Genomic DNA, 25121 nt, shown 5'->3' with positions numbered 1-25121 from the left:
CCAAGAGCTCCTCGACCTGTGCTGTTCAATGCAGGCATGCATTGTCCTCTGTAAAAATTAAGTCAAGGCCAAATGCACCCCTTGAAAAGATGCACATGGAGAACGAGTACAGTGTCACAGTAATGGTGACTGATGAGTGTACAGTACAGTAAGTGCCCTTTTCTAGCTTTCCTTTTATTGTACGCATAAAGAATTACTGGAAGACTGAGAACATTTTATTCTTTCCATTATTGTTTATATGTAATGCTAGGGAAATGGAAATAATGGGGAAGGTACTTCTCTGGCAACTTTAACAGACCTTCTTCATAGATGTTTGGTTAGGACTTCATCAATTACGTGTACGAACTTTGAGCACAGTTCCTCTAAACGCTATCTGTTAGAATGGATATTTCTAACTCCTTCTTTAATGTGTCTGTCTTATGAAACATTTCAACTAGAGGCTCTATTGTGTCCTCTTCCGAGCATCTTCCTTCATCCGTTTGTAAGTTTGTCATCTTCTAATGTCACTCATCATTACAATTCTTTTCCTACCTCTTCCTCTCATTCCTATCAATTTTCCCTCTATAACTTGTGTTGCAAACAATTCCTACACGGTATATGTGCCGGCCAGGATATTTTCCTCTTTCTGATTCCTTCCAATAATCATCTTGCTTCCCCTAATTTCTTCATTAATTCTTCATTCTTAAGCATCCCTCTTTGTAGTTATATTGCAAAACTTTCTCAATTTCTTTCTCCTTTTTTTCTAACTGCAACGATTCACTATCGTATAACACTCCACTTCAGATACAACATTTACCAATCTTTTCCTCATCTCCATTGGAATTCTTCTAGATGTTATCAGGCTAACTGCTTCACCTTTTCAAAAGCTCTTTTTCCCAAAGATATCATCCTCCTTATTTCATCTGTACAGTTTCCATTACAAGTCATTAAGCTTCCCATACACAGAACAAACTTTACTTATTATCTCTTTTTTGCATCTAAAATATGTTAACTGGAGCTTCCTTCTTACTTATTCTCATTACTGTTGTCTTTACCATGTTGACCTTCATGCCACACACCTCGTTCCTTCTTGCAATACTCTTCAACATCTGTTGTACCTCATCATCTGACCCCACCATCACTGTTTGATTGTGCACATATTTATTATTCTTTACCCATTCTCTCCAATTATAACACCTTCTGTGTCCTTTAGTACCTCGCCTATCAGTTCTTCTAGATACATGTTGAACTGCTTTGGTGACAGTGAACACCCTTGCCTTACAAGCCCTTCCAATGCTCATCCCATACCCTCATTCCCTATTCCGTCTCCTTTTGCTTTGTGTACATCTCTGTTATTGACTTTCTATCTCTCCAATTTGTAACAATATCTTTTAAAATTCTCAGCAGTATATTCCAGTATCCCAGTCGATAAAACAAATTCACACCTCCTGTTCATTTCTATTACTCTTTCTTCAATCACCCTTAGACAATCTGTATCATCTCCTGTTCCTTTATCTTTTCTGAAACTGATCTGGTCTTCCCAAGTATTTCCTCAATTTTCTTTTCAATTCTCCTTAGAACAACTTTCTCTATAGCCTTTGTAACATGACTGAAAAAACTAAAAGTCCTACAGTCTTTCCATTCTTTCACATTGCACTTTTTAGGTAAAGGTAGTAGAATGATCTTAGGTAGTCACTGAGGTCAAATTCCTGTGTCACGAATTCTGTTTACTACCTCCCCCCATGAACCATGGACCTTGCCGTTGGTGGGGGAGGCTTGCGTGCCTCAGCGATACAGATAGCCGTACCGTAGGTGCAACCACAACGGAGGGGTATCTGTTGAGAGGCCAGACAAACGTGTGGTTCCTGAAGAGGGGCAGCAGCCTTTTCAGTAGTTGCAGGGGCAACAGTCTGCATGATTGACTGATCTGGCCTTATAACAATAACCAAAACTGCCTTGCTGTGCTGGTACTGCAAACGGCTGAAAGCAAGGGGAAACTACAGCCGTAATTTTTCCCGAGGGCAGGCAGCTTTACTGTATGATTAAATGATGATGGCATCCTCTTGGGTAAAATATTCTGGAGGTAAAATAGTCCCCCATTCGGATCTCCGGGTGGGGACTACTCAAGAGGATGTTGTTATCAGCAGAAAGAAAACTGGCGTTCTACGGGTCGGAGCGTGGAATGTCAGATCCCTTAATCGGGCAGGTAGGTTAGAAAATTTAAAAAGGGAAATGGATAGGTTAAAGTTAGATATAGTGGGAATTAATGAAATTCGGTGGCAGGAGGAACAAGACTTCTGGTCAGGTGACTACAGGGTTATAAACACAAAATCAAATAGGGGTAATGCAGGAGTAGGTTTAATAATGAATAGGAAAATAGGAATGCGGGTAAGCTACTACAAACAACATAGTGAACGCATTATTGTGGCCAAGATAGATACGAAGCCCATGCCTACTACAGTAGTACAAGTTTATATGCCAACTAGCTCTGCAGATGATGAAGAAATTGAAGAAATGTATGATCAAACAAAAGAAATTATTCAGATAGTGAAGGGTGGCGAAAATTTAATAGTCATGGGTGACTGGAATTCGGTAGTAGGAAAAGGGAGAGAAGGAAACGTAGTAGGTGAATATGGACTGGGGGGAAGAAATGAAAGAGGAAGCCGCCTGGTAGAATTTTGCACAGAGCATAACTTAATCGTAGGTAACACTTGGTTCAAGAATCATAAAGGAAGGCTGTATACATGGAAGAAGCCTGGAGATACTGACAGGTTTCAGATAGATTGTATAATGGTACGACAGAGATTTAGGAAGCAGGTTTTAAATTGTAAGACATTTCCAGGGGCAGATGTGGACCCTGACCACAATCTGTTGGTTATGACCTGTAGATTAAAACTAAAGAAACTGCAAAAAGGTGGGAATTTAAGGAGATGGGACCTGGATAAACTAAAAGAACCAGAGGTTGTACGGAGTTTCAAGGAGAGCATAAGGGAGCAATTGACAGGAATGGGGGAAAGAAATACAATAGAAGAAGAATGGGTAGCTTTGAGGGATGAAGCAGTGAAGGCAGCAGAGGATCAAGTAGGTAAGAAGACGAGGGCTAGTAGAAATCCTTGGGTAACAGAAGAAATATTGAATTTAATTGATGAAAGGAGAAAATATAAAAATGCAGTAAATGAAGCAGGCAAAAAGGAATACAAACGTCTCAAAAATGACATCGACAGGAAGTGCAAAATGGCTAAGCAGGGATGGCTAGAGGACAAATGTAAGGATTTAGAGGCTTATCTCACGAGGGGTAAGATAGATACTGCATACAGGAAAATTAAAGAGACCTTTGGAGACAAGAGAATCACTTGTATGAATATTAAGAGCTCAGATGGAAACCCAGTTCTAACCAAAGAAGGGAAAGCAGAAAGGTGGAAGGAGTATATAGAGGGTCTACACAAGGGCGATATACTTGAGGACAATATTATGGAAATGGAAGAGGATGTAGATGAAGATGAAATGGGAGATACGATACTGCGTGAAGAGTTTGACAGAGCACTGAAAGACCTGAGTCGAAACAAGGCCCCTGGAGTAGACAACATTCCATTGGAACTACTGAAAGCCTTGGGAGAGCCAGTCCTGACCCATCTGGTGAGCAAGATGTATGAAACAGGCGAAATACCCTCAGACTTCAAGAAGAATATAATAATTCCAATCCCAAAGAAAGCAGGTGTTGACAGATGTGAAAATTACCGAACTATCAGTTTAAAAAGTCACAGCTGGAAAATACTAACGCGAGTTCTTTACAGACGAATGGAAAAACTAGTAGAAGCCGACCTCGGGGAAGCTCAGTTTGGATTCCATAGAAATGTTGGTACACGTAAGGCAATACTGACCCTACAACTTATCTTAGAAGCTAGATTAAGGAAGGGCAAGCCTACGTTTCTAGCATTTGTAGACTTAGAGAAAGCTTTTGACAATGTTGACTGGAATACTCTCTTTCAAATTCTGAAGGTGGCAGGGGTAAAACACAGGCAGCGAAAGGCTATTTACAATTTGTACAGAAACCAGATGGCAGTTATAAGAGTCGAGGGACATGAAAGGGAAGCAGTGGTTGGGAAGGGAGGTAGACAGGGCTGTAGTCTATCCCCGATGTTATTCAATCTGTATATTGAGCAAAGCAGTGAAGGAAACAAAAGAAAAATTCAGAGTAGGTATTAAAGTCCATGGAGAAGAAATAAAAACTTTGAGGTTCGCCGATGACATCGTAATTCTGTCAGAGACAGCAAAGGACTTAGAAGAGCAGTTGAACGGAATGGATAGTGTCTTGAAAGGAGGATATAAGATGAACATCAACAAAATCAAAACGAGGATAATGGAATGTACTCGAATTAGGTCGGGTGATGCTGAGGGAATTAGATTAGGAAGTGAGACACTTAAAGTAGTAAAGGAGTTTTGCTATTTGGGGAGCAAAATAACTGATGATGGTCAAAGTGGAGAGGATATAAAATGTAGACTGGCAATGGCAAGGAAAGTGTTTCTGAAGAAGAGAAGTTTGTTAACATCGAGTATAGATTTAAGTGTCAGGAAGTCATTTCTGAAAGTATTTGTATGGAGTGTGACCATGTATGGAAGTGAATCATGGACAATAAATAGTTTGGACAAGAAGAGAATATAAGATTTCGAAATGTGGTGCTACAGAAGAATGCTGAAGATTAGATGGGTAGATCACATAACTAATGAGGAAGTATTGAATCAGATTGGGGAGAAGAGAAGTTTGTGGCACAACTTGACCAGAAGAAGGGATCGGTTGGTAGGACATGTTCTGAGGCATCAAGGGATCACCAATTTAATATTGGAGAGCAGCGTGGAGGGCAAAAATCGTAGAGGGAGACCAAGAGATGACTACACTAAGCAGATTCAGAAGGATGTAGGTTGCAGTAGGTACTGGGAGATGAAGAAGCTTGCACAGGATAGAGTAGCATGGAGAGCTGTATCAAACCAGTTCAAGGACTGAAGACCACAACAACAACAACAACACCACAGTTAATGGGGCTACTGAATCTGGAGCTAAGTCTTTCAGTGTCTCAGATGGTATTCTATGACAGCCCAATGTCTTCTGCTCCAGGAGCTGCTGGACTAATTTCTCTAATTCCCATTCTAATATCTTAGGACCTTGATCTTCTTCATCCTGTGTCCCTTCATCTTCCAAAATAAGCCTCATGTTATCTGCCAGTGTACTGTATAGCTCTTCCACATACTCCTTCCAAACTTGGTTCTCTTCTTTTACACATACTGTCTTCTTTCCATGGTTATTAAACATTCCTTGTTTGGTTATTTTCCTCACTTCTCTTCTGGTTAAGGATTTCAACATTCTGTACCTTTCTTCCAATTCTATGTTCTATTCTAATTCTTCTATTTCCTCATATTGTTTCCTCATCAAATCATCTCTAGCCTCGTCAGTTAACTTTCTTAGTTAATTGTTCAGATTTCTGTACTGTCTTCTGCCTTCTTCCAAATTGTGGGTTCTCCATTTCCTGCACTTCATTTTATCCAACAAATTCCTGGTACCCACTTTCCTTATTTCTTGATCTTTTCACTTCTCCAATTTCTATCTCTAATCCTTTCAACATTGTATTTCTAACAGTATATCACACTCCATTGATTTCTGCACTTCTCCTTACAATTTCCATATTCTAACCCAAGAACACTGCAATTTATTATTTGAACAGCACACACACATGGAAGTCAGGGTACAACACAGTTAGCAATACACAGGCACATGGAGCCCTGCGCTATATATTCATTAGTTCCAACAGGGGGTGCAGCCAGCAGGCTGCACAAGCAACTGCTATTGTATTAGCAGTCTGCATGGCCTCTAGAGACCAAATCAATCACAAATTTCATTCACAAACTATGGAGCGGCATTCACACAAAATTGGTAGCTATTACATTCCACTTTATTTTTGACATAGTGGATGTATTCTTTCTTAAAGTTCTCATTCTTCAGTTTCCCAACATCCAATTTCTTTACCTATAATCTGTTCTTAAAATATCTACATCTACATTTATACTCCGCAAGCCACCCAACGGTGTGTGGCGGAGGGCAATACTGTAATCTTGTCTTAATATCTGCTACAACTAAATCATGGTCTGTATTGGTGTCTGTTCCTGGAAAGGTTTTTTGCTTCTTAATTCTGTTTTTGGCTTTCTGATTGATTATAACAAAGTCTATTTGTTATCTAGCAATATCTCCTGTAGCTTTCCACATATACATGGTGAGTCACTAACTACTGCCACCTAGAATAACTCTGGAAATATGATATAAGCTGAAAAGTTTGAGGAACAAATGTTCCATGGGACAATGGGGGCCGTAATATGACATTGGTTTCCTGTTGCTATGTGAGGTCGCGTCAGAGATATGGAGGTCAACTTTGTTTCTTTTAAATGGTATGCTATAGTTTGGTACTTATTTTTTGATAGCGACTATCAAGATGAATCCAATTATATGTAACAGTAAGGTCTTTGAAGGTCAACAAAGGTCAAAAAGGTGGCATTAAAGTCCATTTCCACAAGGTGTTCGAAGTGATGACCATAGGTACCAATGCAGTGCTGCAGTCTTCTTATCATGGATTGAGTGGTATTCTTCATCACTTTGGCACTTATCGAAGCACATGCTCTGACAATTCTCTCTTGTATATTGTGCAAATAGTAAATAAGGTGTATCCATCTAATGTACTGCTGACATGTAAACACGATTCGACGGTTTCACAATACAACACTAATAAGAGCCATAAGACTAGTATTGTCGAATTAAGAGAATGTGAATGATGTATTCCTTCGAAGAACAAGTCAATATGCTTCTCATTTACGGAGAATGCTAACAAAATTTGGTGAGAGCTATAGACTTATACCCTGAAAGATATCCTCAACATACTCACCCTACATGTCATACATGTAAATATGTGTATGATGAATTGAGAACAACTGGATATTTAACGCTTCGGAAACATATCTGGGAAAGGAAAGTTACTAACAAGGAAACGGAAATGAGTACTCTTGCCGCTGTCGTTCGAGATCCTTGTGTCAGTTCACATCAAATTGCAAGGGAATCAGGCATGAGCCAGAGTAATGTTGTTCGTGTTCTGCGTCACCATAAATATCATCCTTATCATATCAGTCTCCACCAAGAATTAACTGATACAGATTGTATGTGTTGCACTGAATTCTGCTGATGGGCTCAACTGCAGATTTAGTAGGATGACACATTTATTAATTTGATTTTATTTACTGATGAGGCTATATTCACGAACCATGGAAATGTTAATTTGCATAACGTGCACTATTGGGCAACTGAAAATCCATGTTGGCTGCGGCAAACTGCACACCAAAAACTGTGGTTAATGAATGTATGGTGTGGGATTCTGGAAGGCAGAATTATAGCCCCCTATCTCATCGAAGAAAATCTTAAGGTAATAAGTACACCACATTCCTGCAAGAAACATTAGGTCTGTTATTGGAAGAAATAAACCATATATTACCAATCCAGAGATCAAATTTTTCAAAGAAGGCAATCAGTTTCTCTCCTTTCATTGGTCTTTCCAAATCTATAGTCTCCGACTATCTTCTTCCCTTTCTCATGATACTATTCCAGTCTCCTATCATTACAGTATATTTGTTCTTTCCCATTTTCTTCGTTTGCTTTCTCAATAAGCTCAAATATTTTGTACACTTACTCTTCTTCTACATCTGATCTTGACCCTTAAACTTGAATTATCAACGCAACCACAGGGTTACTCTTTAATTTCAGTGGTAGCACTCGGTCACAAACTGGAACGATCCTCATTGTCTTCTTGCCTAAATGTTTCTTGCACCTAATTCCAACCCCATTTTCCTTCCACACCAATCCTTTGTAACTCATACTGTAGTCTCAAGAGTAAATTCCCCTTTTCCTTAACCCTAAAAGAAGCATATTATGTCTCTCCATTTCTCTCTTCAAATTTTCTATTTTTCCTTCTTATTCATTGTCTTCAAATTCCATGCAGCAATCCCCAAAAGAGATGTTTCCCTCGTCCTCTTCTTATCTTAATTTAATTCAGTGCACAATTCTTCTGCAGATCCAATCGCTGGCCTATTCAGGAATATTTCTCCTCGGGAACAACAATACCTCAGATCACAACCCCTCTTCTGCCTGATGTGAACTGCAGAGTTTGTTTAATATATTTTATTTAATACTTGTTTTAGAAGTCCTTTGTATCTTAGTGATCACTTTAGCCTGCAGCCACATCATGATCACTGATCCCAATCAAGATGGAAATATCCTCAATAATGTCAAGTGTTTAATTAGCAAAACATCAACATATTTTCATTACAAATGTATTTTTGAACTATCTGTTGCTGGTAATTTTCGTGGAAGGGTTTAACACTGCCTGCAAAGGAAGAACTTCCACATGGGAAAAATATATTAAAAACAAGGATTCCAAGACTTACCAAGCGGGAAAGCGCCGGCAGACAGGCACATATATGAACAAAACACACAAACACACACACAGAATTACAAGCTTTCGCAACCGATGGTTGCTTCTTCAGGAAGGAGAGGGAAAGACGAAAGGATGTGGGTTTTAAGGGAGAGGGTAAGGAGTCATTCCAATCCCGGGAGCGGAAAGACTTCCCTTAGGGGAAAAAAAGGACAGGTGTACACTCGCACACACACATACACATATCCATCCGCACATACACAGACACAAGCAGACATATTTAAAGGCATCCCCTCAAACCCAGAACCTCTCACAGAAAAACCACAAAAGTGCCCCACTTGTGACAGAATACTTCCCGGGACTGGATGTGGCTCTCCAGCAGGGATTCGACTTCCTAAAATCCTGCCCCGAAATGAGATCCATCCTTCATGAAATCCTCCCCACTCCACCAAGAGTGTCTTTCCGCCGTCCACCTAACCTTCGTAACCTCTTGGTTCATCCCTATGAAATCCCCAAACCACTTTCCCTACCCTCTGGCTCCTACCCTTGCAACCGCCCCCGGTGTAAAACCTGTCCTATGCACCCTCCCACCACCACCTACTCCAGTCCTGTAACCCGGAAGGTGTACACGATCAAACGGAGAGCCACGTGTGAAAGCACCCACGTGACTTACCAACTGACCTGTCTGCACTGTGACGCTTTCTATGTGGGAATGACCAGCAACAAACTGTCCATTCGCATGAATGGACACAGGCAGACAGTGTTTGTTGGTAATGAGGATCACCCTGTGGCTAAACATGCCTTGGTGCACGGCCAGCACATCTTGGCACAGTGTTACACCGTCCGAGTTATCTGGATACTTCCCACCAACACCAACCTATCCGAACTCCGGAGATGGGAACTCGCCCTTCAGTATATCCTCTCTTCTCGATATCCGCCAGGCCTCAACCTCCGCTAATTTCAAGTTGCTGCCGCTCATACCTCACCTGTCTTTCAACAACTTCTTTGCCTCTGTACTTCCGCCTCGACTGACATCTCTGCCCTTACTCTTTGCCTTTAAATATGTCTGCTTGTGTCTGTGTATGTGCGGATGGATATATATGTGTGTGTGTGTGTGTGTGTGTGTGTGTGTGTGTGTGCGCGCGAGTGCACACCTGTCCTTTTTTTTCCCCTTAAGGGAAGTCTTTCCGCTCCCAGGATTGGAATGACTCCTTACCCTCTCCCTTAAAACCCACATCCTTTCGTCTTTCCCTCTCCTTCCTGAAGAAGCAACCATAAGTTGCGAAAGCTAGTAATTCTGTGTGTGTGAGTGTGTGTTTGTGTTTTGTTCATTGTGCCTGTCTGCCGGCGCTTTCCCGCTTGGTAAGTCTTGGAATCATTGTTTTTAATATATTTTTCCCATGTGGAAGTTTCTTTATATATATATATATATATATATATATAAAACAGAAAGAAAATTCCACATGGGAAAAATATATTAAAAACAAAGATTCCAAGACTTACCAAGCGGGAAAGCGCCGGCAGACAGGCACATGAACAAAACACACAAACACACACACAGAATTACGAGCTTTCGCAACTGGCAGTTGCTTCGTCAGGAAGGAAGGAAGGACAGGGAAAAATGAAAGGATGTGGGTTTTAAGGGAGAGGGTAAGGAGTCATTCCAATCCCGGGAGCGGAAATACTTCCCTTAGGGGAAAAAAAGGACAGGTGTACACTGGCACACACACACATATCCATCCGCACATACACAGACACAAGCTTGTGTCTGTGTATGTGCGGATGGATATGTGTGTGTGCCAGTGTACACCTGTCCTTTTTTTCCCCTAAGGGAAGCTTGTGTCTGTGTATGTGCGGATGGATGTGTGTGTGTGCCAGTGTACACCTGTCCTTTTTTTCCCCTAAGGGAAGTCTTTCCGCTCCCGGGATTGGAATGACTCCTTACCCTCTCCCTTAAAACCCACATCCTTTCATTTTTCCCTCTCCTTCCTTCCTTCCTGACGAAGCAACTGCCAGTTGCGAAAGCTCGTAATTCTGTGTGTGTGTTTGTGTGTTTTGTTCATGTGCCTGTCTGCCGGTGCTTTCCCGCTTGGTAAGTCTTGGAATCTTTGTTTTTATATTGTGATTTGCCCAGTCTATTACAGGGATATAGAAGCCTTAAATAAATGTACTTGAAGAGTGAGGTATGCTCAAGATCCTCTTTGAACCTGCAGGTGAATCTGGCACCCGGCAGCAATTTAATATTTATGGCTCATTCTTCAAGAATCTTAACCAAACAATTCTCTAAACACAAACAGCTTATACCCTAGTTGCTTACATAGTAGCTAAGATCACATCCACATCAATCCACTTTAACCTGTGATTTCAGTATCTATATAGTTGCACCCTGAGGTCTTCTCTGCAACCAATTTTGAGTTTTTTTCTGACATTTGGTACAAAGTTTTATGTTAATCCACCTGACTTACAAAAGTCTTTCGAATTCTGTGCATTACAAATAAAGATCAGTTTAAAAGGAGCCTGAAAGACTTACTAGTGGCCAACTCCTACTCCATTGACAAATTTTTTGATAGAAACATATGATGGATTGTATATATTCATACTGTTAGTTTTGTTATTTCGGCTTAAAAAATTTTTTAAAAAAATGACATGTTCCACATCCACGAGGATCTCCTCAACATGGATCTATGGAACGAAAAACTAATCTAATGTGAAAGCTTTTGTTGTTCATCACTAATAATTTAAATTTTCATCTGTCTGAAACATTTTGGTTCTACTATAATATTCTAAGGCTCTCTGTTGCTATGTCTATCCCAATTGGCAAGCAGATTCCATGGTGTAGAAAACCACTGTCTGCATTCCATTCATGCACAGCATCACTGATACTTCTATGTAATACACCTCCCCACTCAAGGAGGCCTTGTTCTCCATACTGCCCTGAATTCAGGCTAAATAGTATCTGGCTCAGAACTTATATCTAGCTCATAAACGAATTCAGTTCCATGCTCTATGTTGCACCTGTTAGAACTTCACTTAAACCCCCATGAGCAAGGCTGATCAAGTATGACTAACTGTCAATAAATTACTAATTATTTGCTCAAATGCAATACACCTGCAACTGGTGGCACCCTAAGCCCCCCCCCCCCCCTTTCCCTAAGGATGCTGAGAGATGGGTTCATCAACATATTTCAAAAAGAAGTGAAGGTTATACAGCAAAAGCTTTAATAGGTGTAACTATTAAACACATTAAATTTTTCCAAGCACTCGACTTCTTAGGGACTTTCAATAGAATACATGGAAATATGGCACAATAGCATGTGAAATATTTAAATCCAAATGTTGATTATGCAGTTAATGGCACCATTCAGGGAACTAGCAGGCAGGTCAGGAAATAAGAGCAAACTGCGGTTGCTGAAATGTCTTGTCAAACATGTGGAGAAGGCTCTGCCCGGGGGGAACTGAACACAGTGGGAACAACTGGCTGCCAATTGTAGTTCATGTCGACAGGAGTGATTCTTACTGCCTAAGTTTTGAGGCCTTGGATGGATAGAAACATGAAACATATTGCAGAAAAGAATTTTGTACAGAATAAAACATTCATGCAAGTATGTGCATAAATATTGCATCTATATCATCTGCTACCAAGCAAATTAAGTGCAGAGAGAATATCCGACCAGATACTGTTGTGTATATATGTGTCACAGGAATACAGCACTAAAATATAGATGTGTAACTGAGAATTTAATTTGTGTGTTCATAACTTCGCAGAAAATATGTTTGTCAGCTCATGTTTGTGTAAACTTCCGGCATATTACTTCATACCAGCAAATTATCATAATGTCCAACATCAAATGTATGTTTGTGCATCACCATTTGCATGTCATGTACAGTATTAATTCAGAGGTACATAAATAAAATTAAATAAAAATAAATAAACAAATAATCCAACAATAAAATTAAACTTGCAAAACAACCGCAGAAAATTGGGAGTTTAGGGAGGGGACATGGTAAATGGACAACAATAAGAACACTGCACCATCCCAAAACGAATAATATCATAAAACAATTAATTTACGGTATTGCGTTACAACACACACACCACCGCCTGCTCCAACCACGCCACATACACTTCTCCGGGGCTCGAGCAGATGGAACTCTCGTCAACCTCATGTTGTTGCCACAAACACATCTAACAAATTCAGCAATAAGACCGAACATCTGCAGAAACTGTTTGCCAAACATGAAATTACCACCCATCTCACAACGTAACGATACACTCATGAACTTAACTGTCATATCCATACCTAACATAAAAGCAACTTTAAAAAATTAAACTTCTTTCCACACAACAACCACTAAACTAATCAGATCTATATTTTAAAAAATCGTAAAAACTCACTGAAAATTCTTCCACAACCCACGTTATCACACCAACAACCAAAACTCAAAACCACGTTAGCACTATGACAACCGAATTAATGATTATACTATCACTCAAGAAACTATATATTTGTTCTTGTGATGTTCTTTCATACAATTTATATTTGTTATTTGATCCTTAACAGAGTAGTTAATAGCAGGTAGTATTACACAACACGTAAGCATTATGTAGAACATGTCAATTCACAGTGTACACGTTGTTTCAAAAAACTCATGAAGACGTCGGCTGCACGAAAATGGTGATGGCTGGATCCCTTAGGAATGTTGCATGAACAGTTTAAAGTAACACAAACCATGACTTAGGAACGTTGCGGTGAACAATTTAAAGTAACACAAACCATGAACAGGAAAAAAATTTTGCGTTGCAAGTCGAGAACCAAAATACACGCTTCTACGGAATAAGTGACAAAGATTTGTTAAAACACAGTTTCATGTGACACACGACGTAAAGACAGTTTGACAAACTAACCTTGATTTCCAGCTTGTGTATCCTCGCGTATCCAACACACAAGAATGAAATAATTACCATAAACTTAATAAACATAGTGTGGTAATATCATATAAACAAAAATTACACCCACTGTCCACAAACTGTTTACGCCACGATCTACTGACATATGCGCCAGAGATGTGTCAAACTCTGCGCAAAAGCTAAATCTATGATGAAAGTGTACACATCACAATAAAATCGCAGGAGCAGCTTCCGCACCATACCACAGCCTAAAATAAAAGTCGCGATATTTCGCCTTGATTTTGTTGCCTACTGCGCCAGCAACGCGCCAAACAGCCATTACGTATAAAACTATTGAGCTCGGCGCGATCGTGAAAGCTAATGGAATTTTTTTGTTTTGGTTTGCAAAATGGTTTTCAAAAACGGGAGCGTCTGTAGTGCGCTAAAATGCAGCCACAACAAGAAAATGATACCACATCTGTCTTTATTTAGGTTTCCTGAGGACCCTGAGAGGTATACACCACCAAGTTACTAAACTATATCATCACGATTCGCTTGCAAACTGCAAATGTATTAATGATTAATGTTTCGGTTTAGGAGCAGAAAATGGTTGTGAATAGCAGACGAGAAGACCTTATGAAAAAAGACCCTATTTACCTTTACAATAATGTTAAACTTTTTTGCTCGCCACACTTTGAACCAAACTAGTTCATGAATGCAGACAATAATAAACTCTTGTCGAATGCGGTACCCACACTGTTTGACATCCCAACTCATGTGGAATGCAGTACCTACACTGTTTGACATCCTGAAGAAGCCACATCAACTGACGACGCAGGGGAAACTTCCATAATGGTCCGATAATCCGTCTAAAGCTGTAAAATAGTCCTATGGCACGGAAGCAGCCAGTTCAACTCTCCATATATCAGTACCAGATTCATCTGAATCGTCAACACAGACCTACTTTGACGATGAAATGATTAGATTAAGTGCAGTTATTCATGTCTTGCAAAAGCGCGTGAAGTGTCAGAAGATGCAGATCGCTAGACTTCGTGCAAAACTACTACGGGACAAAGAAGAGCGCCTATCATTTTAAGTACAAACAGCAACAGAAACTGAATCACAAGGATCGAGTGAAGAAGGACAAACAAATTTGGAAGACTATAGGATCTCGATATTTAAAAAGAATGCCTTTGACTTGACGTCAAGTCAGATTAGAATGCCATTGAACCGAGCGAGGTAACGCAGTGCTTAGTGTTGGGGATACGTGAACAAACATTTTCCAGCGTGCATAGTGGCGCCCAAGATACGATATGCAGAGTGCAATAGACTCTATGGAATATACATGTTCCGTGTTTCTTGATGGGGCAGCGTAATATAATTTGGCAGTCAAATGTATTAATATATGTTGTGCGAATAAAGCATAAGTTTATTTTGTCCCATAAATAGTGTTACCTGTCATCTAGCTGCGTTAATCTGCATAAACTACAACCGTTTGTGGGCCCAGGTACTGGATGAAAGCGAAATAATAAGCTTTAAGGTGGCGTGTATTTGCGTAAAAGGTGCGCGGGAGTTCGTATACACTTGGATTGTGTATGCTATACGAAGAAGAAAATAACTTTAAAATGAGTATAAAACAGATGCCGCAAATAGAGCGACTTGTAGGGCGCGAACATTAGGCGACCTGGAAAATTGCCGTTGAGGCGTATTTGCACTTGGATGACTTATGAGACGCCATAAACGATAAATTGACACTTAGGAATCAAGTTTTGCTATTAAGGATCGGAGGGCGAAATCAAAACTAATCCTTTTGATTGATCTAGTGAATTATGTTCACATAGAAAAGGCTATGTCAGCAAAGGAGGTATGGGACAAACTGAGAAACGCATTTGAAGATGGTGGTTTAACCAGAAAAGCAGGATTACTTCGTGAGCTGATAACCACAAGATTGAATAAGTGTAAAAGCATTGGTGAATATGTTAATACAATAATGTCAATCTCCAATCGTCTGATGAATATTGGTTTTGAAATTGCGGATGAATGGATTGGAACTTTATTGTTAGCTCGACTACCAGAGAAATATTTGCCAATAATTACGGGTTTGGAATGTTCGGGAGTATCCATTACAGTGGATAGTGCTAAAGTAAAGATTCTTCAGGACGTGAAGAATGAACCGGATTCTAACGCTTCAGAAAAAGAAACAGTGTCGGCTTTATACTGTAAGTACGGGAAGAAGAAGCTAATAAGAAGTTTCAGATGCCAGAATATTGGACATATTGCTTCAAAGTGTGACGAAAAGTTAAGTATAAAAGAAAAGAAGCATTTTAATTCTAGTAGTCCTGAGAGAAAGACTACTGATAAAGGTAGGCATTTTCTCTTTTTTACTCTTTTAATGAAACGAGTGAGCGAGTGACGATCATGCAGAATGGTTTCTAGATTCAGGAGCACCTGTGTACATTACCAAAGCTCTGTCAGGTTTGTATCATGTTCAGTCAAGGACTGACATTGGAACTGCTACAGTTGACAGATCTAAGTTAAGGTGTGAACTCGCAGGAAAAGTGAATCTTAATTTCCTAGTGAATGGGGAATAGGAAATTGTTACTGCTCATGATGCACATTATGTAAAGAATATTGCAACTAATTTGTTGTCAGTAAGCGAAATAGTAAAGAAGGGTAATAAAGTTATCTTCGATGTAGACGGAGCCAAAGTGATAGACTGTTATGGTGATATTGTAGCTACTGCAAGTAATGTAAGAAGTATTTACAAAGTGAGTAAAGTTCAAAACACTGCTGAAACGGAAAATCACTCTGTTTATGCTGCAAAAGGTTTCTTGAGGCATAGGAGACTTTGACATTTGAATAGGAAAAGTCTGACTTTACTGAAGAATGTGGCAACTGGGATGGAAAATTATGGAATGAATAATGTGCAATGTGAGGTGTGTTTGCAAGGGAAGCAGGCTAGATTGCCATTTAAATCGAGTCAGAGCAGATTTACTGACGTTTTGCAACTCATACATTCAGATCTCTGTGGACCTATGGAGAATGAATCCCTAGGAGGTAGCTTCTATTACCTGACATTCATAGATGATTTTTCTAGATACATGCATGTTTTATTTCATAAGTAGCGAGGATCAAGTGAATGATGTATTTGTTGTTTATTGTAAAATGGTAGAAAGATAGACTGGGAAGAAAATCAAAATTATTAGATCAGACAATGGATCAGAGTATGTAAACAGATGGTTTAAGGAACAGTTGAATTGAATGGGTATTACGCATCAGACTACCATTCGCTACAGGCCTTCACAGAATGGAGTTGCAGAACTAGCTAACAGAACAACTGTAGAAAAGGCAAGAAGCATGTTAAGTGATACTGAGCTACCTAAGTGTTTTTGGGTAGAGGCTGTGTCAACAACAGTGTATTTAATTAACAGATCACCTACCAATGCTGTGAGATACAAGACACCTTATGAAGTCTGGTCTGGGAAGAAACCGAGTCTAAAGGACTTAAAAGTCTTTGGATGTGAAGCCATGATTCAGATTCCAAAACCATTAAGAGGGAAGTGGGATGCAAAATCTCAAAAATATATTTTTGTTGTCTACTGTGAGGATTCAAAAGGCTACAGATTTTATAATCATGTGCATAAGAAGATAATAAGTAGTAGAGATGTAGTATTTTTGGAGGATTATAGAAGTAAAATAAAGAAAAGTAGTCAAAATGACACAGTAATGCAACCAAGCATAATGTGTGATAGTGCTGAGACAGAGATGGAAACTGAAACAGAGGAAGACGAGAATAAAGAGGAAGCTGATGTGCTACCTCACAATCAAATTGAGGAAGAAGATTCAACAGAGGAAGTCAGTTTAAGGCAGTCTTCACATATAGCAAAACGAAAAGAATATCCAGATTATGAAATATATGCTGCCCAAACAATCAAAAATGAACCAATCACAGTTGATGAAGCTTTAGCAAGTTCAAATGCTCGAGATTGGAAGAAGGCTACTGAAACGGAGCTGCAATCTTTTGTGGATAATGATACATACGAATGGGTTGACATGCCTGAAAATAAGAAGCCACTAAGAACAAGATGGGTGTTTAGTATTAAAAATTCTGAGAGAGCAATACCAAAATTCAAAGCCAGATTGGTAGTTCAAGGATATTCTCAGAAAGAAGGAATAAATTACAGTGAAACTTCCTTACCAGTGGTGAAGTATTCATCATTAAGATACCTGTTACTCTGGCCCTAAACAAAGACTTATTAATTCATCAAATGGATGTGAAAACAGCCTACCTGAATGGAAGACTGGAAGAGGAAATATATGTGATTCCACCTGATGAAGTTAAACGACCATATAAGGGGAAAAGGAGAAGTTGGCGTTTGAAGAAAGGTATATATGGATTAAAGCAAAGTGTCCATTGCTGGAATAAATGTTTGCATAAAAGTTTAATAAAACTAGGCATATTACAGTCAAAGGCCGATCCCAGTGTAAGTAGGCTGTTTAGGTTTTTTTTTTATTGGTAACGCCACGTAGCGCTCTGTATGAAAATCATTAACTGTGCTGTGTGTAGTCTGTGGCTGGTTTGCATTGTTGTTGGCTATTGTAGTGTTGGGCAGCTGGATGTTAACAGCGCGTAGCGTTGCGCAGTTGGAGGTGAGCCGCCACCAGTGGTGGACAGTGCTGCCAATTTCTCGCTACAAATGGCGACTTTTGTCTTCGTATTAGCGACAAAAAAACTTTTTAGCGACGAACATTATTTAGCGACTTATCTGACGACTTTTGGAGTACTGACGACTTTTGGAGTACTGACGACTTCTGAAGTACAAATCAAAACTATTTTGGGGCAGTATTTTCATTAACAAAACTAAGATTTTAACTATAGAATGGGTACTACACTGAATTTATTCTAGATTTACTAAGTTAAATTAAGTTCTTAGCAGATCATGTACCATTGTTCAGCATTTAGTAAACCTGTATATGGGAATTGCCTACAGAGTAAGAAAACCTTGACTATGGAACAATTCATTATTTATTACCCACTAGCCTGTTATCGTCGATAGCGTATCGATCTATAATTCTTCAACTTTTGAACTCCCTTTATTTTTCGAATTGACAAAAAACATACTTAATATTAAGTATAATAAAATACATTTCTGTCCAGAAACCTCTAATTTTTCGAAATGTTAACTGGCAGTCAAATTATTACCACATGCACAGTGGTAACGCAAGAACAATTCGGTGGAGGTATCTAAGACAATATTATGTTTTAAACAATGAGTAATTAGATTAGATTAGATTAGATTAATACTTGTTCCATAGATCATGAATACGACACTTCGTAATGATGTGGAACGTGTCAGGTTAATAAAAGATGTCTGTACAAGAAATTACATTACACAAAATATTGCATGACACTAATGATTAAGTTTTTTTTTTACTTAGTTTATATATAAAAATTCAGCCAATGAGTAGAAGGAGTTGTCATCTAGAAATTCTTTTAATTTATTTTTAAATGTTAGTTAGCTATCTGCAGGCTTTTGATGCTGTTTGGTAGGTGCCCAAAGACTTTTGTGGCAGCATAATTTACCCCTTTCTGTGCCAAAGTCAGATTTAACCCTGCATAGTGAAGATCATCCTTTCTCCTGGTGTTATAGGTATGCACACTGCTATTACTTTTGAATTGGGTTGGATTATTATCAACAAATTTCATAAGGGAATATATATACTGTGAGGTTACTGTGAGGATCCCTAGATCCTTAAATAGATGTCTGCAGGATGACCGTGGGTGGGCTCCAGCAATTATTCTGATTACACGTTTTTGTGCAATGAATACTTTTCTACTCAACGATGAATTACCCCAGAATATGATGCCATATGAAAGCAGTGAATGAAAGTAGGCATAGTAAGCTAATTTACTGAGATTCTTATCACCAAAATAGGACTGATATCGAGTTATCGAGTGAGTAGATTGTTTCATGACCTCTAGTTCGCCTGAATTTTAATGTATTTTCAGTGATTACAAATTGGTGAAACTTATTGTGTGCTGGCTTACATAATGGATTTACCGCAGAAGAATCAGTATGCTAAAAAAATGGGGATACGTGGGAAGCAGAACCTGAGTCCAGTGAGTGGCTGAAACCAGTCATTCGAGACTTATCCAAAGCAAGATGTCAAGTATGTGAAACAGAGTTTTATGCTAAATGGTGTGATTTTAGAAAGCATTCGAAAACTATTAAGCATAAACAAAAAATTGATAAAAAAACCTTACCTGTGAAAATTGTTCCGAGAACTACAGTTAGAATAGCAAGCAGAGCAGAAGGCGCCTTTTCTTTATTTATTGCTGAACATTGTTCTATTTTAGCTGTAGATCATTTAAGAATACTGTGCAAGAAGGTGTTTTCCAGTGATAAGGGCGCTACAAACATGCAGTTACATCGTACAAAGTGCACTAACATTATAACTGAAGTTTTGGATCTTATTTTACACAATCATTGGTTGAAGATATAGGTAACCAAAAATACAGTGTACTAATAGGTGAATCCACAGATGTATCAATATCTAAAATGCTAGGTATCGTTATACGGTACTATAGTATAAACAACCAAACCATTAGATCAGCATTTCTCAAACTCGTTGTAGTAGAAACTGCAGATGCAAGAAATATGGCTGCTGCTGTTCTGAATTCTTTGAAAGATCTCAAACTTCCAATCGCTAATATTGGAGGAATTGGCACAGATAATGCTTCTGCAATGGTTGGAATAAACAATGGGCTTTTAGAATAATTCAAGAGACAATTTGGTTTGAAGCATTTGGTATTGAGCCGTTGCATTTGTCACTCTTCAACTTGCAGTTTCGCACGCCTCAGTGAATACCATATCTAGAAACATAGAGTTTCTTGTACAGGAAACCTACAATTGGTTTTCCATTTCACCCAAAATACAAGAGGAATATAAAAAGGTTTATGAGATAATAAATTGTGAAAAACAGCCACTAAAAATTTTGGAGGTCTGTACAACACTTGGCTATCAATTGAACCAGCAATACGAAGAATTCTGGAGCAGTGGGAAGAACTAAAGCTACATTTTTCACTTCCCATTGTTCAAGACAATTGTTACACTGACGATCTTTTGTACAAGACGTATTTTGACGCCTCAAATCATCTTTACATGTTTTACCTTAAACATGCTTTAAAAGATGTACAAATAGCAATGAAGTCTTTTCATGGAGAAGACAGTGACCCCACTAAATTACTAGTTAAATAGTTTTTCCAACTGTTGATTTGTTGACAACACCTGTTCCAAGCAAATGTATGTACGCAAATCCGAACCTTGGCTTATTGTTTGAACAGAAATTGTCTGAGTCAAATTTGTCTGAAGAAAATAAAGTTTATTTGAAGAAGAGATGCATTCACTTTAGCCTGAGACTCATAAAAGGAATTCAACAAAGACTGCCAAGTAACGTTACGATCCTGAAAAAATGTCAATACTGAATGTTGAAGAAACACTAAAAATGAATAAAAACAATGCTGTAGCTGATGTAGCCAAAGAATTGGGTTTTAGTGGCGATTTCATAGACGGTATGCTGCAAGAATTGCATAATATCAACTTCATTAGGTGGAATAACACTACTAACACTCCAGAATGAGATTTTCACTCTGCAGCGGAGTGTGCGCTGATATGAAACTTCCAATCACATTCTCGAAACATCCCCCAGGCTGTGGCTAAGCCATGTCTCCGCAGTATCCTTTCTTTCAGGAGTGCTAGTTCTGCAGTTTCGCAGGAGAGCTTCTGTAAAGTTTGGAAGGTAGGAGACGGATACTGGCAGAAGTAAAGCTGTGAGTACCGGGCGAGAGTCGTGCTTCGCTAGCTCAGATGGTAGAGCACTTGCCTGCGAAAGGCAAAGGTCCCGAGTTCGAGTCTCGGTCGGGCACACAGTTTTAATCTCCAGGAAGTTTCACTACTAACACTGTTCGGTTTTGGAGTGAGGATTTGCAGTATAAAAATGCCCCAGGGGGAATCCTTTTTCTTTGATTTCACAGCTAGCAATGACTGATCTATACCTACTGCATTAAAATGCAGATGTGGAAAGAATATTCAGTTCTATGAACATTATAAAAACTAAACAATGTAACAGATTATCATTAAAGACAATTAATGCTTTGATCATGTTGAGAGACCAGCTGAAGAAACAAAATAAAGGTTGTGCATCTTTTGACATACCTTCAGACATATTGGAGGTTATTGGAACGAACAAAAGTTACTCTTTTGCGACAAAACCAGTCAAACTGCAACTTCATCTTTTGAGTGACATTCAACCCTCTACATCAACTACAGTTCTGTCAGAGCATGAAACAGAAGAGTTATTTGATCTTCTGAGTGAAGACAATGAATAGCTCACACACCAGTATCCTACTTTGAGTTCTTGCTTTCTTTTGTTACAAATATAGTTGTATAATTTTAGTATATTTGACTAAGGTGATTAAAACAACAATTTATGTGTTGCAGCAATTGTGATAACATGTTTAATGAAACGTTAGCGTAATTTATATGTATGTTGCTGCAAGTGATGCATCATTTAATTAAGACAATATAGCAATTACGTATGAGACAATTTTATTAATATTTTATTACCCCCTCCCACCCCCACCCCCCCCCCCCACTGGCTTATTGCGCCTTTCACAGCACGTAATTTTCAGTACATCCCTAGTAAAATCAGTTTTAGCGACTTCCTAGTGACTTTTGATATTGAATCTAGCGAGTCGGGCTTTTTAGAGTTGGCAACACTGGTGGTGGATGTGGGGAAGTGAGATGGCGGATTTTTGAGAGCAGATGATCTGGACATGTGTCCATCAGAAACAGTACATTTGTAAGAATGAATGTCATCAACTGCTATATATATTATGACTATTGAACACTATTAAGGTAAATACATTGTTTGTTCTCTATCAAAATCTTTCATTTGCTAACTATGCCTATCAGTAGTTAGTGCATTCAGTAGTTTGAATCTTTTATTTAGCTGGCATTAGTGGCGCTCGCTGTATTGCAGTAGGTTGAGTAACGAAGATTTTTGTGAGGTAAGTGATTTGTGAAAGCTATAGGTTAATGTTAGTCTGGGCCATTCTTTTGTAGGGATTATTGAAAGTCAGATTGCGTTGCGCTAAGAATATTGTGTGTCAGTTTAAGCACAGTCATGTATAATTTTTCTAAGGGGACGTTACATATGTCGACCCTTAGCCGAGGATACGTCACTGGAATCTTCTGACTTTTTTGTCTTGTAGTTTGTGTAATTAGAGTATCTACTGTTTATTGCTAGCGCGTAATTATAGAGAGAATTTCCTTTGTAGTTGTAGTTTTTCATTGTTGTACAGTAAAACAGTTGTGGCATGCATGTAGATTTGCACCAAGCATTTCGCAGCTGCACTTGCAATTAACTAGATATTATTTTCAGTGCTATGTTAATGTGTTCTCTTATTTTTTCTCTTCAAATTGTGCTTTTCTGTGTTATCGTGTGAAATATTGTGACAATAATGTCCTGTGAAAAACGGAACACTAGGCTCCAAAGTAAACTGAGAAATAATAGTGACGATGAGCGTAGCTTATCAGCACCGCTGTGTAATGAATTAACACACATTCAAAGCAGTAATTTGGTAATTGTGCATAAGGAAATGGCATGGGCTGCAAATAATGGTGTAGAAGTGAAACAATTAGTGAACAGGGAAGCATTATCGATCGATCGGTCGGCAACAGTTCGCTTCAGGAATACGAAATGACAGGACACAATCTTGCAAATACTGTAGATTCAGGATTTGCGTGTTCACCGTTTTCTCAAATAAGTCAAGACACATTTTCTGCTGGTCAAAATGTGAATGTTGTCGATGCAAATTCACTGCCGAAAAGCATCGAGGAACAGATTCCAGACACTAATACATTATTATTGCAATTAATGCAACAAATGAAACAAAATCAGAGACAAAAACAGTAACAGTTAGACACAATGGAACAAAATCTTCAAAAGTTAGACATAATGGAACTACACCATAGACAAAAACAGCAACAGTTAGACGCAATGGAACAATATCTTCACAAGTTATACACCACACTTGAACAAACACGTGAAGATTTAACTACTGAGTTACATAAAATCGAATCGAAATGTCAAAAAGTCTGTAATGACGTAAAAACACAAATTTGTGAGCATTCCCAACCTATTTTTTCACGCCATGAAAATGCATTACAGAATCACGAAGCAGTCGTAAAGGAAAAGCAAACTATTGTTCATGAAACTCACGACACCTTGCAATCTAAAATTGACTGAGTTGCATCTACCGATTCGGTTACGCAACTTGTAAAAATTCAGGAAAACTTAAAGAACACAGCAGATACGATTTAAACGGAAATGGACACCCTGAAACTTGGTTCAGAAAAACACACTGAGGAAATAAGTTCACTATCGGAGAAATTAGCCGAACTTACGGATCAGTTCACTAACTTATCTGCAAAGGTGGATGATGATCTGAGTGACACAAGACCTGTAGCCTTCACTGACACAGAAGAGTATGAGCAAATTAAGAAATTCAAACAAAATCAGAATGAAATTAATACGCAACACAAAAGAGAAATCCGGGAAGTACAAGGTCAGTTGGCACAAGTAATACAAGAATTACATATTTCAGAGAACACTCGCGCTCCAATACGGGAAGAGAAATACGGAACAGCCACAAAATAATAACACAGCGCATTTCGGAAATTATGAAAGAAATTGGCAAGGTACATTGACACGATGATTTTGACTATAAGCTGTTCATTACTACAGGTAAATTCAAAACATTTGAGAATGCAGGCAACGACATTCATCCACAAGCGTGGCTTCATCAATTCTCTCATTGTTTTCCTCCCAACTCGTCATTAGAGTACAGATTAGAATTTATGTCTGGCTACTTAGAGAATGAACCAGCTGTAAGAGTGCGATCGGTCATTCACAATTGCCACAGTGAAGGAGAATTTTATCATGCCTTCCTCTGAGCATATTGGTCTCAAGCTACACGAGACCGAGTAAAACATAACATCATAATGATGAAACATTTCGAACAATCTGAATTTTCCAGTCTTGTGAAATATTTTGAAGACATGTTGCACAAGAATCAGTACCTGTCAAACACATACAGCCCATCAGAACTCATCCGCATTTGCTTAATCAAATTGCCTGAGCATTTACGACACATTATTTTGGCAGGACGTTGCAAAGACGACACTGAAGCTTTTCAGGGAGTGTTACAAGAATTGGAAATTGACACTGTCAATCACGGAACGCGAAAAGAGGAGCACAACAATTACAGGTCACATCTGTCACAATTCCGCGATGACAGAAATAATAAATGGACACAACAAGGCTATTCTTACAACGTAACTCGTGACCAAAACAGACACCGCCCGTATGACATCCGTTGGTACAGTAGTAATAATTACAGTGAAAGATCACCTCTCTGCGGTAATGACTACCACAGAGACAATCAGAGAAACAGACAATATGGAAACTAAAATAATTATTATCAAGGGAGACAGAATAACTTCAGACGCAACAGTTCAGCGCGCAGGTACGACTTAGGGAGGGGATAAGTTCTCCACCACATGACCGACAAAAAAGAAACTATGTAAACTACCGACAAAACGACAGACCTGAATTTCATCAGAACTGGCGGGATTCAAACAGGGCAGGGCCCTCTCGACAAGGTGAATTTTTAGAACTTAGGTCTCCTAATCCCAATAACGATGCGCACCAACAAAGAGATAGCAGAC

General features: G+C 38.9%; 1 protein-coding gene across 2 annotated transcripts in view; it reads right to left on the bottom strand.

The window, feature by feature from the left end:
• LOC126276507 (protein GPR107) overlaps positions 1-13694 on the bottom strand; it is a 209423-nt gene extending 195729 nt beyond the window's left edge. Inside the window, exon 1 of one of the 2 annotated variants that reach the window (XM_049977281.1) lies at positions 13348-13694. In XM_049977281.1, coding sequence (XP_049833238.1) covers positions 13348-13422 — 75 coding nt within the window. In that variant the 5' untranslated portion in view covers positions 13423-13694. The remainder of the gene's footprint in view (positions 1-13347) is intronic. The other variant, XM_049977282.1, reaches the window with a different exon arrangement.
• Positions 13695-25121: the final 11427 nt, after the last annotated feature.

This window comes from Schistocerca gregaria, chromosome 1, assembly GCF_023897955.1.
Source record: "Schistocerca gregaria isolate iqSchGreg1 chromosome 1, iqSchGreg1.2, whole genome shotgun sequence".
Classification (NCBI taxonomy): domain Eukaryota; kingdom Metazoa; phylum Arthropoda; class Insecta; order Orthoptera; family Acrididae; genus Schistocerca; species Schistocerca gregaria.
The sequence above is the reverse complement of the archived record's forward strand: the minus strand, read 5'-3'. Positions and strand labels throughout refer to the sequence as shown.